The sequence below is a fragment of the Chiroxiphia lanceolata genome, chromosome 1 (assembly GCF_009829145.1).
Source record: "Chiroxiphia lanceolata isolate bChiLan1 chromosome 1, bChiLan1.pri, whole genome shotgun sequence".
NCBI lineage: Eukaryota > Metazoa > Chordata > Aves > Passeriformes > Pipridae > Chiroxiphia > Chiroxiphia lanceolata.
Window position 1 is genome coordinate 8,945,764 of NC_045637.1, and position 12,805 is coordinate 8,958,568.

General features: G+C 34.3%; 1 protein-coding gene across 5 annotated transcripts in view; it reads left to right on the forward strand.

The window, feature by feature from the left end:
• Window positions 1-12,805, forward strand: part of LRRC6 (leucine rich repeat containing 6) — a 34,390-nt gene that overhangs the window by 3,531 nt on the left and 18,054 nt on the right. For 2 of the 5 annotated variants that reach the window (XM_032705959.1, XM_032705953.1), the window contains exons 2-8: window positions 236-403; window positions 2,601-2,732; window positions 3,315-3,392; window positions 5,207-5,379; window positions 6,071-6,270; window positions 7,400-7,588; window positions 10,263-10,340. In XM_032705959.1, the coding sequence (XP_032561850.1) occupies window positions 236-403; window positions 2,601-2,732; window positions 3,315-3,392; window positions 5,207-5,379; window positions 6,071-6,270; window positions 7,400-7,588; window positions 10,263-10,340 (1,018 nt within the window). The remainder of the gene's footprint in view (window positions 1-235; window positions 404-2,600; window positions 2,733-3,314; window positions 3,393-5,206; window positions 5,380-6,070; window positions 6,271-7,399; window positions 7,589-10,262; window positions 10,341-12,805) is intronic. The other 3 variants (XM_032705984.1, XM_032705974.1, XM_032705968.1) reach the window with 2 other exon arrangements.

The window sequence follows — 12,805 nt, forward strand, 5'->3', positions numbered from 1 at the left end:
TTTTCCAAATGTTACAGGTGACATGAGTGTGTTTCACAAAAGGTGTTTACTGTGGTAGAGTGGCTCGAGGTTACTTGGTACTCAATATCTCTTCTTGCAGATTTTATTTTTGTTGGCATTACTACTGGGCTATTTGATGTGGTGGAAAAAAGTATTTTAATGAATTTATAAGTTGTTTATAAGTCAGATGGCAGAAAGGACTAAGGGGAAATATGACATCTAATGTTTCTTTCAGTCACTGAAGATCTTGTTAGAAGACATGCAGAACATAACAACTGTGAAATTTTTTCACTGGAAGAAATCTCTTTACATCAGCAGGAAATAGAAAAACTAGAGTATCTTGACAAATGGTGTCGAGATTTAAAAATTCTCTATCTTCAGAATAATCTCATTCCAAAAATTGGTAAGTGTTTTCTGGATATGTTTATTTTAAAATGGATTTACATGCATAATTTTGAAATCAGGAAAAAAAAAGTACTTTAAGGGAATGTACAGTGAGTAACTACAGAGAAGTTCCTTGTGGATGTGCTCCTACAAGAGTTCCTTTCCTGATTTCTTTATTAAATTTCTAAGAAGCTCAGAAATTTGCAAGAGAAATTTTAAATGGAAAAGATACTACTGAGATACAGATACTCACTAGAATATGAGTGTGGAACACCTTTCATTAATTAAAATCTCAAAAGTCAAGATATTATTAAATATCCCGTATTTGTGGCAAACAAAGAGTTTAGCCATGGACTATGGTGTCATAGGATTAGCTCTCTTCAGGCTCATTTTTAAATGAAGTGTTTATGCAAATGGTATTTTTTTGTTGACATTGAAATAATTTTCATTAGAATAAAATATTTGCTTTTATGCATAAACCAAACTTTTTACAACACAGTCTCAGTGGTCTTCCTGCACCACAGGAGAGGATATAATTTCATATGGTCTGCATTTTTTGGCATTGGTTCATGTGTTTCATTGGCATTCTATTGAAAGATGCAACATCGAGCCCATGGCTGGAAAAGCTTGGACTCTACAGATAGTGCATAGATGAGCACTGAAAAGTTGGAATTGTTCAGGAATTATATTAGCATATCTCTTTGAAGTTCCTTAAGACAAAGAAATTAAATACTGAAGTTTTAAGATGAAATTCTGTGCTCAGAACTTGTAGGCAAGTCTGTTAAGTTCTCTGGAGTGGCTCATCATGAAACTGTACTGCTAACGTCTGCATTTCTTAGAGAGAAGGAATCTTCTCCCAGAGAGAATAAGTTTTTTGAAACTACTTTATGATGCTTTGCCCCATCAAAAATGGGACTGAAACTGAAGTTGGTTTTCTCTCTGTTACTGTGTCCTTAACAAGTTTTCATCTTGTGGATTTTCTGTCAACACTCAGGCCTCCTTTAGGTTAGTACAGGATATCATATTCAGATTGTTGCTTTTTGGACACAAAGTTTTCTCAGCAATTTCATTTTTGAGGCCTGCAGTTTTTATCTTGGCATAATCTAACTGTAGGAGTTGGAAAAGTGTGCAACTTAGTGAATCATATATTCTTGTATAATGTAATGGCTTTCCAAGATAATACCTTAGTAACTAATGGGATAAAAATCCAAAACAAACGCACACGAAGACACACCATCCCTGCACTATAGTGGGGGACCAAAAGCATTGCCAACAGGGGTTATGTGGCAAAGTACTGAATTTGAGAAGTAATTCTTCCAGTGGATACGAACGTGTCCTTGCAGAGGGCACAGCACTTCCAAGCATGCTTCTGAATATCATCCTGGAATGGTTTATATTGACTCTGTTGGGATGTGTCCTTTCTCTTCTTAAACAAAGCCTTTCTGCAGGCCTCGAGATCAGACTTGCCTACTGAGCCACTTATGGATATCTTACCCACTGTATGGATGTGTCCTGATTCTCTTCTATAAATGGAAAAAACCCCAAGATATCACTGGCTTCAACACTCAACTCTCTCACGTCTTCGTGTGTACAGGCACTGCCATTACAGAAATATTGTAAGAAAAACATCCAACCTAAGCTGCACAAGTTCTTGCTGAGAAAATAATTTCATCATTTTTTTGTGAATTATGAAGAAAATACCTCTCCAAGGTCTTAGTACTGAGTCGTAGGATTCATGTCACCAAATTTGTAGACATCTTTGTCTACAAATTACAGTATCTTCCCTTTATAACCAGTCATGAAGAAAAGGCATATTTTTGTGCATGATTTGATTCACTAGTTTTAGACAGCCAATTTAAGGTAAGATGAACTGCACCTTGAACAGCTTAGTTCTCTGTAATCATCGTAGAAGAGCCTGAACAACTAACTCAGCTGCAGACATGATCTGTGGTTGTCACATGAAGCTCCCTCTGCTTGAATTACTTTGTTTTCCCCAGGAGGCACAGTTTGTACAGCAGTTATTCAGTGCAGCTTGTGAGTTAGAATTTGAGGTAAACTTGATGACTTCTTTGGACAGGTTTTCCAGTCAGATCTTTGAAACGTGGTGATTGGGAAGAAATTGGTAGCTATGACACAAGTTACCCGCTGTATCTTGTCTCAGATTTAAGTCTCTGACCTGTGGGTCATCTATCTCAAGTGATCTTTGCATTTTTCAGACATTTTTGGGAGTGATGAAGATTGTTGCTACCCTATTCCCTCTTTACCCCTTTTCAGTATTCCAAAGAGGAAATGTTCCCCACTCACTGTGAACCTGCTAATTCCAATAGGTCATGGTGAAAATAATACAGGTTAGACTCCAAGATCAGGGAATGTGTGTATGTGCATCTTTGTTTTGTTCATACTGAACTCACAGAAATCCTTATGTGTAAAATTTTTAAAAAGGGGGAAGAGGAAGTTTCTTGTACTGAACCTGCAGATTAAAGATGTCAAAAATTTACAGGTAAACTAAAAAAGCCAATATTTTCTATATAAGTAAGTGTAAAACTTTAATTTTATAAAGCTTGTCCAAGTATGGTCTGATCCTTTCTGAGTATCACAACGGGTGCTTTTTGAATTTGTCATGTTCTTACCATGCTTTTTGGCCAGTCCTCTTGCATTACATATTTGTCTTATGGATTTGTGCTAAAAATGTGTGTATAAGATTCCTTATTTCTTTTTCCTTTTTTATTTTAATCTGTGTTTTCGGAGAACTTTTTTGTTTTGCCCTTTAATTAATAGTAAAATATCGATGCCTGGTAATGTGATGTGTGTTCTGATTTGTCCTTCCTATTTTCTGCTTTATTTTTTCTTTGAAGTGAAGTGAACAGGTAAAATGATAATGCCCTTTCCAGTGCAGAGAACTGAAATAATGGATCTGTGTTGTATTACAGAAAATGTGAGCAAACTAAAGAAGCTGGAATATTTAAATGTAGCTTTGAACAACATTGAAAGAATTGAAAATCTGGAAGGTCAGTTTTTAAACAAACCATTTTGCCTTTTCATATTAGAACACTTAAACTGTGACTTAGTGTGAAAGAGGGTAGAAGCCATTAAACAGATTCACCAGTGAAGGTATTTTCTTGATACTGAGTGGTTTTGTATGCAGGGTTTCAATAAATGCTGCTTTGTAGCCAAGTGCTTCCTAGTGCTGAAGTTTTCTCATTGAACTTTCTTAAAATTAAACACTGAACTTTTTAAAATGTCTCTTTGTAATGTTTCAACAATCATCTTCAGTTCAGCAGTCAAATGCAACACACAGGAAGGTTCTGCTGTGAGCACAGGTTGCATCGAGGGTGTGGGGTATTTTTAAAGAGGTTTTCAGATGATTTTTTTCTCTCTCATTACATGAAATCCTGTCTGTTTTATCTGTGTTTAATCCTTTATCCTATCACTTTTGCACATTTCATGTGCAAAGATGTGGCATTTTCCAAGACTATAATCCAACACTTAGAGCCATCCATAAACACATTCCATATTACTTGAATGATTTATGACTTGATTGTTTTCTGTTTCTTGATTCTGATTAGACCAGTTGCTGACTCTTTAAGATATCCACCTTGAAAAAGGAACAGTGAAAAAAAAAAAAAGCTGGTTTTTTTTTTGGTTGGTTGGTTGTTTTTTTGGGTTTTTTGGTTGGTTGGTTGGTTTGGTTTGGTTCATTTTGTGGTTGGTTTGTTTTGTTTGTGTTTTGAAGTCTGTGAGCTGATTCAAGAGGATGGCTTAAATAAGCAAATAGTCTAAACACAAATTTGTAAAAGTTGAAGAAATAGGTAGTACATCATATATTTGGCAATTTATTGAGAAACTTGCATTTGTTTTAATGCCACTAAATTTTAAATTCATCTATCAGGCTGCATTATTTTTTTACTGTGATTTGTTATTAGAAGTTAGAAGCTTTGGGAATGACCCTTGCATAAATTTGGGTTATAATCCCCTAATGAATTGTTTTGCATTGTTACTTTCCTTCAGCTCCACTGTGAATAAAATTTACCAAATAGACCAGCAAAGGAAAAGAAGTGATTACAGTGATGAGCATCAAAGCTGAACTTGCTCTTACCTGAATGTTTTTACTCTTAGAGTTAAGGTTTCATGGACAGATTATGATAAAAGGAGAGGCTGATAAATTTTGGATCGAGATTTTCCAGAGCATTTTGTTATCTAATTTAGAGTTTCTGTTTATAATTGTTTTAGTTAACATTTTCTCACCAGTATTTACAATTTAACCAGTGATAAAATGTTTAAAATTATAGCTGAGTCCATAGAGTGGAACCTATGGAAGACCTCTCCTTAACTTGGAGTGAATTTTTAGAAAACCTTGACTTTTCACTTTAATAATATTACCAAAGATTAACCATATACAAAAATGAAACCCCTAATTGATCCTGCTGTCTTGAAGCACTTAGACAGTGTTTTACCAACATGGTTAAGACTCAGTTGAGGAGGGGTATCAAGGCAATCAGACTGTTAAAAGTGAAGTCCAGCTTTTCTAGAAATGAAACATTTAATATCTCATCTATAAATGATCACAAAGTTTTGATACTGATAAAACCAATAATGTTTTCGTATTTTTTATTTTATTGAGTTTGTTTCCTTCCTATAAATATTGTGAGTCACTCTTTTCACTCAGAGTCTCAGAAAAGATGTATTCTGATAGAATAAAAATAGTTTACAGAACACAAATGGAGACAGTTTTATATCCAGATGTGTGCATGTGTGTGTCTTTGTATGTCATGTGTACATTTATGTTATGGACAAACTGAATTAAGATTTTTCCAAAATTTAGGCTGTGAAGAACTGAAGAAACTTGACCTGACAGCAAATTTCATAGGTGAACTCTCCAGTATTGAATCCCTAAAACATAACATACATCTGAAGGAACTGTTTCTAGCGGGTAACCCATGCACTGAATTTGAAGGCTATAGACAATTTGTAGTGGCAACACTTCATCAATTAAAAGTAAGATTTAAAAAATTAAATCCAAATAAAAAAAGAGCACTGTCGACTGAACCTACTAATCCTAAATAAAATAAATACCTGTTCTGGGAAAACCAGTAGCATTATTTTACTGTCCACAGGAAATTAAATGATATTCTGATTAATAAGTGACTGCAGTAAATTACTTCTAATAATTGGTTCTGTTTTGATGGAACCACATGCATTTGTTAACTTTTCTGTCTTTCTTATTTGAGATCCCTAAAGTTTTGAAGAAATAAATATGTGTTCTGGCTTTTTTTTTCTCATTTGTTTTATATACGCAGTGGATTTTAAATTATTATCATGGTTGCAGAAAGTTACCAGGTTGTTGGTACCATACCAACAGTATGTTCTAAACCTGCAGTGCAAGGCAGTAGAAAGGCACAAGTTGGTGTAAAAATGTGCTATGTTGCATTGGCTGTAAATAGCTACTTTGAGACTGAGCTTCTGTGCAATGGCCAAAACCACCACAAACCATTTTCACATCTGAATAGACAGTTTTTGTTAATTCTTTTTAATGGATTATAACATAGTTCCATGGAGGTTTGAAAGGTACATTTCTAATTGTATACAGAATTTTCAAAATTAACCTACAGTGTAATGGATTTAATGATTTGAATATGCTTATAATTTCTCACATATCTATATTGATTTTTTTTTCCGCTTTGGGAAGTATTTGGATAGTAAAGAAATAGAACGTTCAGAGAGGATTAAAGCACTTCAAAACTACCCAGAAGTGAAACAGAAAATCAGAGAACAGGAACAAGTTTACCTTCTCAAAAGGGCCAGAGAAAAGGAAGAGGCTCAAAGAAGGATGCAAGAAAGAAAGGACAAGAAACAAAAACAAATGGAATCTAAGCTTGGATTTGACAGGTAACAGTAAGCAACAATAGTATGTGAATAAATATCATTCTTCTCTTTCTTTATTAAGAAGTTTGGTTTTCTTCATTGAAGAGTTTATATTATTTCACATAAATATTTTTGTTCATCTTTATTGTTGATTCAAGCAGAATTATTTCTCCTTGTGCATGTTATCTCTAATGAAAAATATAATTAATTACAAACACAGTTTGTTATTGGCCTGCAGACAGTGCAACAGAATTTTTGTCCCAAAACTCCAAGCTAAGTTGTCTGGATGCCAAAATAGTGTAATTGATTGCTTCTTTCAGGAGAACAGCTGGAAATTGTTATTTAAGGTGATGCAGAGGTTCCAGAGAAAGCATCTGTTCACCTATAACTGCTTTTGCTTTAGCATTATTAGATCTGAAGACTGAAATGGAATGTAGCAGGTCTTTGGAGATGTAAAAGACTTTGCAGTGTTGATTTTCATACTTCTTCCACTTCATATCACTGATAGTCCCTAGACAGCAGCAGGATTTTTTATCTGGGGTCATCTTACACTGCAGTTGCCATCCATCTTATTTTTAATCTAATAGAGACTAAGTTCCATGGAGCTGCCTGCAGAACTTTGTCCTCATAGATCACAGATCTGTCATAAATTTAGTTTTCTCCCTCTGTTGGTAGAGAATTAGAGAGGCTTAGAGCTAGAAGAAAAAAATTACTCAGTGTTAAGATGGCACTTGAGGAGATGCTTATTGCTACCTTATTAGTTTCTAATCTGCTGCTGCCTTATATTGGGAATACTTAAACATCACATGGACTGAAAGTTTTCTCTCACCTGAAAGTTGTGAGGGTATCTGAAAATTCTGCCTCTGAAATTGAATCTGTTGAACTATCTATCAGGGTTTTCAGAGGATTAGGCATAGCCATACTATCACTTCTTAGACAAGTCAATGAAAAACATTATGTCAAAATGTGTTTTGTTGGTTGGCAGAAAAAGCAGAGCAGAGGATGTTATCCCAGTATATAAGATATTGTTCTTGGTAGGAATTATACAGTTGTTATTACGGGGTTTAAAAAAATATTACTGCAATTATTCGTTAGCAAGAACTGTTACTCTTCCTTCATTTCATTGGGATAATATTCCAATGTTCTTGTGTAGCACCGATTCCCTACAGGAGAAAGAAAACCATCAAGCAGAAGGAGATGGAGAGCAGGAAACATGCAGAACAGTTGAAGATGATGAAGAAGACAGAAGATTTTGGGAGGAGCCTACACCATATACTCCAGAATCTAGATTAGAAACTCACAGATACATTGAAGAAAAGCGGAGAGCTAAAGACAATATAAGGTGCTTTTTTGTTTTAATATATTCTATGAATTGAAGAAAGAGACATTTTCTAAGATACAAAGGACAGGTGGGTGACTGCCTGACATTAAATATTACTGAGAACTGGCAGCTTAAATCCCTGTTGCCTGTGAAAATAGGCTTATAAAAATATAAATTAAATATTCATATTGTTCATTTTGCTTTGTTTCATTTTCTGAACTTCATTTATGGTACTCTTTATTTTTCCTCAAATAGGGTTTTTAAATGTAATTTCTCTTTTCAACTCTATTTTATGGAGTTTAGAAGTTTCACTTTTCTGTCAGCTAACTAATATGTTTTGTGTAGTTCTACATTTAATATTCTGCTAAAAGCATTCATGCAGATTGCATTATATAAATGCCATAAGGCCATGCTACAAAATTTTTGCACAAATGGCATTTCAGGAACCTTTTCTGTGTAACTGAGAATTTTTTTCACATACTTTATAAAAGATATTTGTCACAAGTAGTAGGATTCTTCATGTTATCTGGGCTACTTGCCATGGTGAATCTAAAGAAGTTTGGGCCCTGAAAAGCCTTTAAAACTTTCTAAAGTTGTCACTGGTTTTGCTGAACATGGAAAATTCATGCAGGTACTAGCAAAAAGCCACAGTATTTTACTGCTACTGGCTTATCAGTTCCACAAACATTGTAAGCAATGTCTTTTTTTTTTTTTTTTTACTTATATAACATAATTTGTACCAGAGATTTTTTTAGCTGGTCTTTTTAAGGGCATGCTTTTTGGAAGTTTTATCAAGCCTAAGTGTTGAAAAAGTCAGTCTTAGGGAACTCTCCAAGAAATCTGGAAGTGTGCATAACTTGTTGCTATTATTAATTCAAGGTCTAACGCTTTCCTGGAAGAACTACTGTGAATCCAGATCCTACCCAGTTAGAATTTTGCTATGTTTGGAAGTGCCTTGTTCTACTCAAAAGCAAATGTGTTCCAAATGCTTCCCTGTAAGGATTCAAGGAGAGTCCAAATAGTGTTATATTAAAGACAGAATAATTATTTTTGGGATTTTTCTAAATTTTGAGAGCATTTGAAGGAGTTAAATATCCTTTTGGGGTTCGTTTTGGTTTAGTGTTCATGTTTGTGTTAGGTAGCATGAGAAAGGTTAGAACAGAAAAGTGGCCCTGACAACTTGAAATCCTCTGGTAGACAGAGGCTGAAATACAACTTTAATATAAGTTACTCAGTATAGAAGGATGTGTATTTTAGTATAAAATTGACATGAACATATCTTTTGAGTAGGGTGGTGGTTCGTTCACTTTTATTTCAAGTCAAGAGTTGAAATTCAGGTATAGAAACTGTTAGCCCACAAATCCCACATGAGAACTCTGATTTGTATTGTAGAATAGTATTTAACACATGGATAAGTGTGACTCTTTCTTAAACAGAAATTGGTTTTATATAGTCATTCTAGTAGCTGTACTTGAGTGTTTTTATTTCTTCCTCAAATCCATTGTATTTATAGACCAAATCTATTTATATGTTTTTCCCCCCAAGAGGTTCTAAATCTTAAGTATACTTTATATCCCTCATTAGTGATTTACATTTAATATTCTCTTAACCTTGGACTTATAGTAAGAAATTGGTTCAGGAGCAAAAAAACCCAATGCATTGCTGTTGAGTTTTTTTGAGAAATATTTTCTTTTTAATATGCTGGTTGAAGTAACCATACCCACTATATTGACCAGCTGAAGAGTAGATAAATACAACATGACAATTACAGTGCTGTATTTTTAACAGCCATATTTTTACCTACATGCAAGCAAGGTTTTTCTTTTTCATGTTATAAGATTCCTTACTCTTCCTTTCCTTGCTAAACATTTAAACAGGAAAATACCAGTACCACAAGTCTTAATGATCTTACTGTGATCTGCTTTGTTTGGGCAGATAAATTTAAGGTAGCTTATTTATTGCACTAATTGAAAGTCAGCCATAGTTTGATTGCTGATAGCTGGAAATGGATAGTGAATATTAATAAGTACATCATCAATACATCAGAAATATGTATTGTATTTTTTCAAGGAAGAGCACAGCAAAAAATGTAATAAATACATCAACAAATAATGTATATGTCTGCACTTGGGCCCTACTGTATCATATTTGGTGCTGCTTGTAATCTTTTGACCATTAAAATTCTTTTTACTAGTGCAGAAGTGACTGAGAGACTGATGCTGTTTGGAGATAGGCCAAGCATTTGTTCAGTAGTAGTAATTAAGTGAGCATAAACAGAATGTCTTTAGACTTGCTTAAACATACATCAAACCAGTTAGCAGCAACAACACTTCATGATTAGTTTGAGTATTCATAACTAGAATTTTCAGATGTTTAAGCAATCCACTGCTTTCTTATAGTATGCCAGATAATTTGATATATTACTGTTTGATAGTGGATACTGTGACATGCAAAAGAAGTTGTTATCCATGTAAGATGTGATATTACAAAGCATTTACTCATCTTTAGCCGATGTTTTTAATGTGCAGTTGGAAATATGATATAATCTGTTTTGTTCCTGAAATAAGTTATAGCCTGAACATCAAATACCAGATAATTCTTACTTCTTACCATGCTCTTTTTTTTACCATTAAACGTAATAATAGCAAAATTTTAACCGTTAACCATAAACCATTTTTGTTTCTGTTTTGTTAAGGGAATCAAAAAAGAGTGAGAAGCCTCCTTGGACATTGGTCACTGCAGAAGGAAAAGTTCTGAATGTCAATGTGCCTAAGTATGTAAGGTTAAAAGGTTAAACAGTCTAATCTCTCTATAGCTGATTTGGGAAACTAGTTCAAGATGTGTGACAATACAAAAGTAAGAGAGATGAGAAATTCTTGTTGGAGTATTATATTCCTTTGGGGAAAACTGTCTTCTAAATTTGTTCTCTGATGCTGGAAAAAGAATCAGTTTTCAGTGAGTAAAGTGTTGAAGATTGTTTAGTTTAACATCTTAGTCTTAAATGATTAAACAACTTGTTTTTCTGTAAAATATATATTTTAGTCTTTCCCCTTCTATGGTAAGGCTCTTTCTTGGAGCATCTTGTTAATAGTGGAAAAAGTTTGACTACTAAAGGTAAATGTGTATGAGCAGCCACTTTAAATGTGGAAAAAAAATCCACGTAATATTTCTGGATGAAATAGTTTTGTCCTCTGATGACAAATGTAAAATTGGCAGAATTGGGAAGGATATGTTATCAGCTTCTGTGGCATGAGGCCCTTTGACACTGAGTGAAGTCTGTAGCCACAGAGGCTGATGTTCTATCAGATGTTCTATCAGCCTCTGTTGCACCTGGGTATTCGAGTGTTTTGGAATGAGTTTCCAGGGATATCAGCCACATGTTGGCATTAGTTTCACTTGAACCAAACCTTCGTTTCTAAGGGAAAGGAGGAGATTGAGAGCACAAACGTTCCCTTATAAACAGCTCCCCAAAGAGCCTCCTACAAGAGCCTGGCGTCAGAAAGTGGCCACTTACCTGTCTGCTGTGCTCTGAAGACGTTTTTCCGTCTTAAGACTTAAATAGCTGCAAAACCAAAGCTGTGAAAACACTTGTCCTGCTTTCCAAATCTTGGAAATTTATAAATCCATGCAAATTAAAAGAATTTGAAAAACCTACATTATACGTAGTACACAATATTCAGTAAAAATATATATATAAATTTCTAGTCCAGAGAAGACAAGCCTAAAATAATTTAAATCTTGTGCTAATAGAAGCTGATTATGCCTTTTAAAAGCAGAGATATGTAGACTAAAGCCCTAGCTGTCTTTTTAGAAAAAATACAGGGTTTACTGTTAGCAGCAGACCTGTTTGTGTCACCCAAGTTTTCTGGATTAGAATTTAGTCTATGGATGTGCCCACGTAAAGCCAGACCAATGAGCATTTTTTGTCATGGCTTCAACAAGAATATCACAGCTCCTCAGTGCAATCTGGCAGTGAATTGGAGAGGCATAAAGAGAGAGATACGAGTAAGCAGATGGTATTCTTCAAAGTTTTTGCTTCAATATGGAAGTCTAATGTCCATAAGAGTGTCCAGGTTTCTCTCCGTTCTTTTGGAAGGTTAGGAAGAGAAATGGCTGTATGCTACTGAGGACAGACTGTTTCTCTTCTTCAGTTCTGATTAAGCTTCCTCCTAGAAAATTTTACAGTTCTGTCCTCTTGTTCACCCTTCATGTGTTAGTGAATTCTCAAAACCAGTAATGCAGTAAGAGAAAGAAGCTGTTTTGTATTCATTGCACTTTCCCATTAAAAAAGACTCATAAACTACTATTCCATAAACTTTCTTGCAAATTGACTGTATCAGAATATAGGAGAGAAAAGAGTAAAAAGTATATCTGGCAAATATTTTTAATGCTGAAAAAATTTACTCTTTTATCTGTTAACATTTGAGCATCTTTCCATTATGTGAACCCAATTTATCTAAGTATTTTAATGTCAATGAAATAGTCCAGATAAATTACTTTAAGCAAACACCTCTCATTTTATGCTAATAACTAATTTATAAAAATATTCTCATAGGTGATTTTATTCTGGTTTTTTTCTCTACTTTAATACATGGGAAACTTTTGAGCAAATGAGCAGAACTTGTAAGTTTAGACTAGATCTCCTTAGATTATAGCAATAGGTGATGTTTTCAATTTATAACTGGTAAGATTTGTTTATAATTTTAAGAACTCAGCCAGCAGATCACAAACATGCAGATAATACAATCTACAGACTCATTTTCAACAAATGCGAAGCTTATAGAACCGAGGATATTATGTAAATCATGTTTTACTTTGGAAATGCACAGACAGATATCTAGGCAAATTAATTGCTATGAACAAAATTGATTTTTTTTAACATACCATAATGTTAGAATTGCCAAGTTCTGGGCTTTTCATGCATTTTATGTCTGATTTTTTCTGTGAAGATGTAACAGAGCAGGCAGGTTTCACCAGCAGATGTCTCTCGTTCTGCATTGACAGAATGAGCTTAATTTTAACTGACCTTCAGCAGTGGGGTTTTTTTCATTTTCTTGTGGATTGAGTGGGAAGAACAGAAAATAAATGTAAGAATTACTTTGGTTCAAATGCCAGTATTTGAACTGTTCATGGGGCAAGTTGCAACCGTTTCTAAAATGATCACATGACATATTGTCTAAATAGTATTTGTATTCATCCAAAAGTGCTAGCAGTTGAAGTGTGCTGTAATGTTTGCTT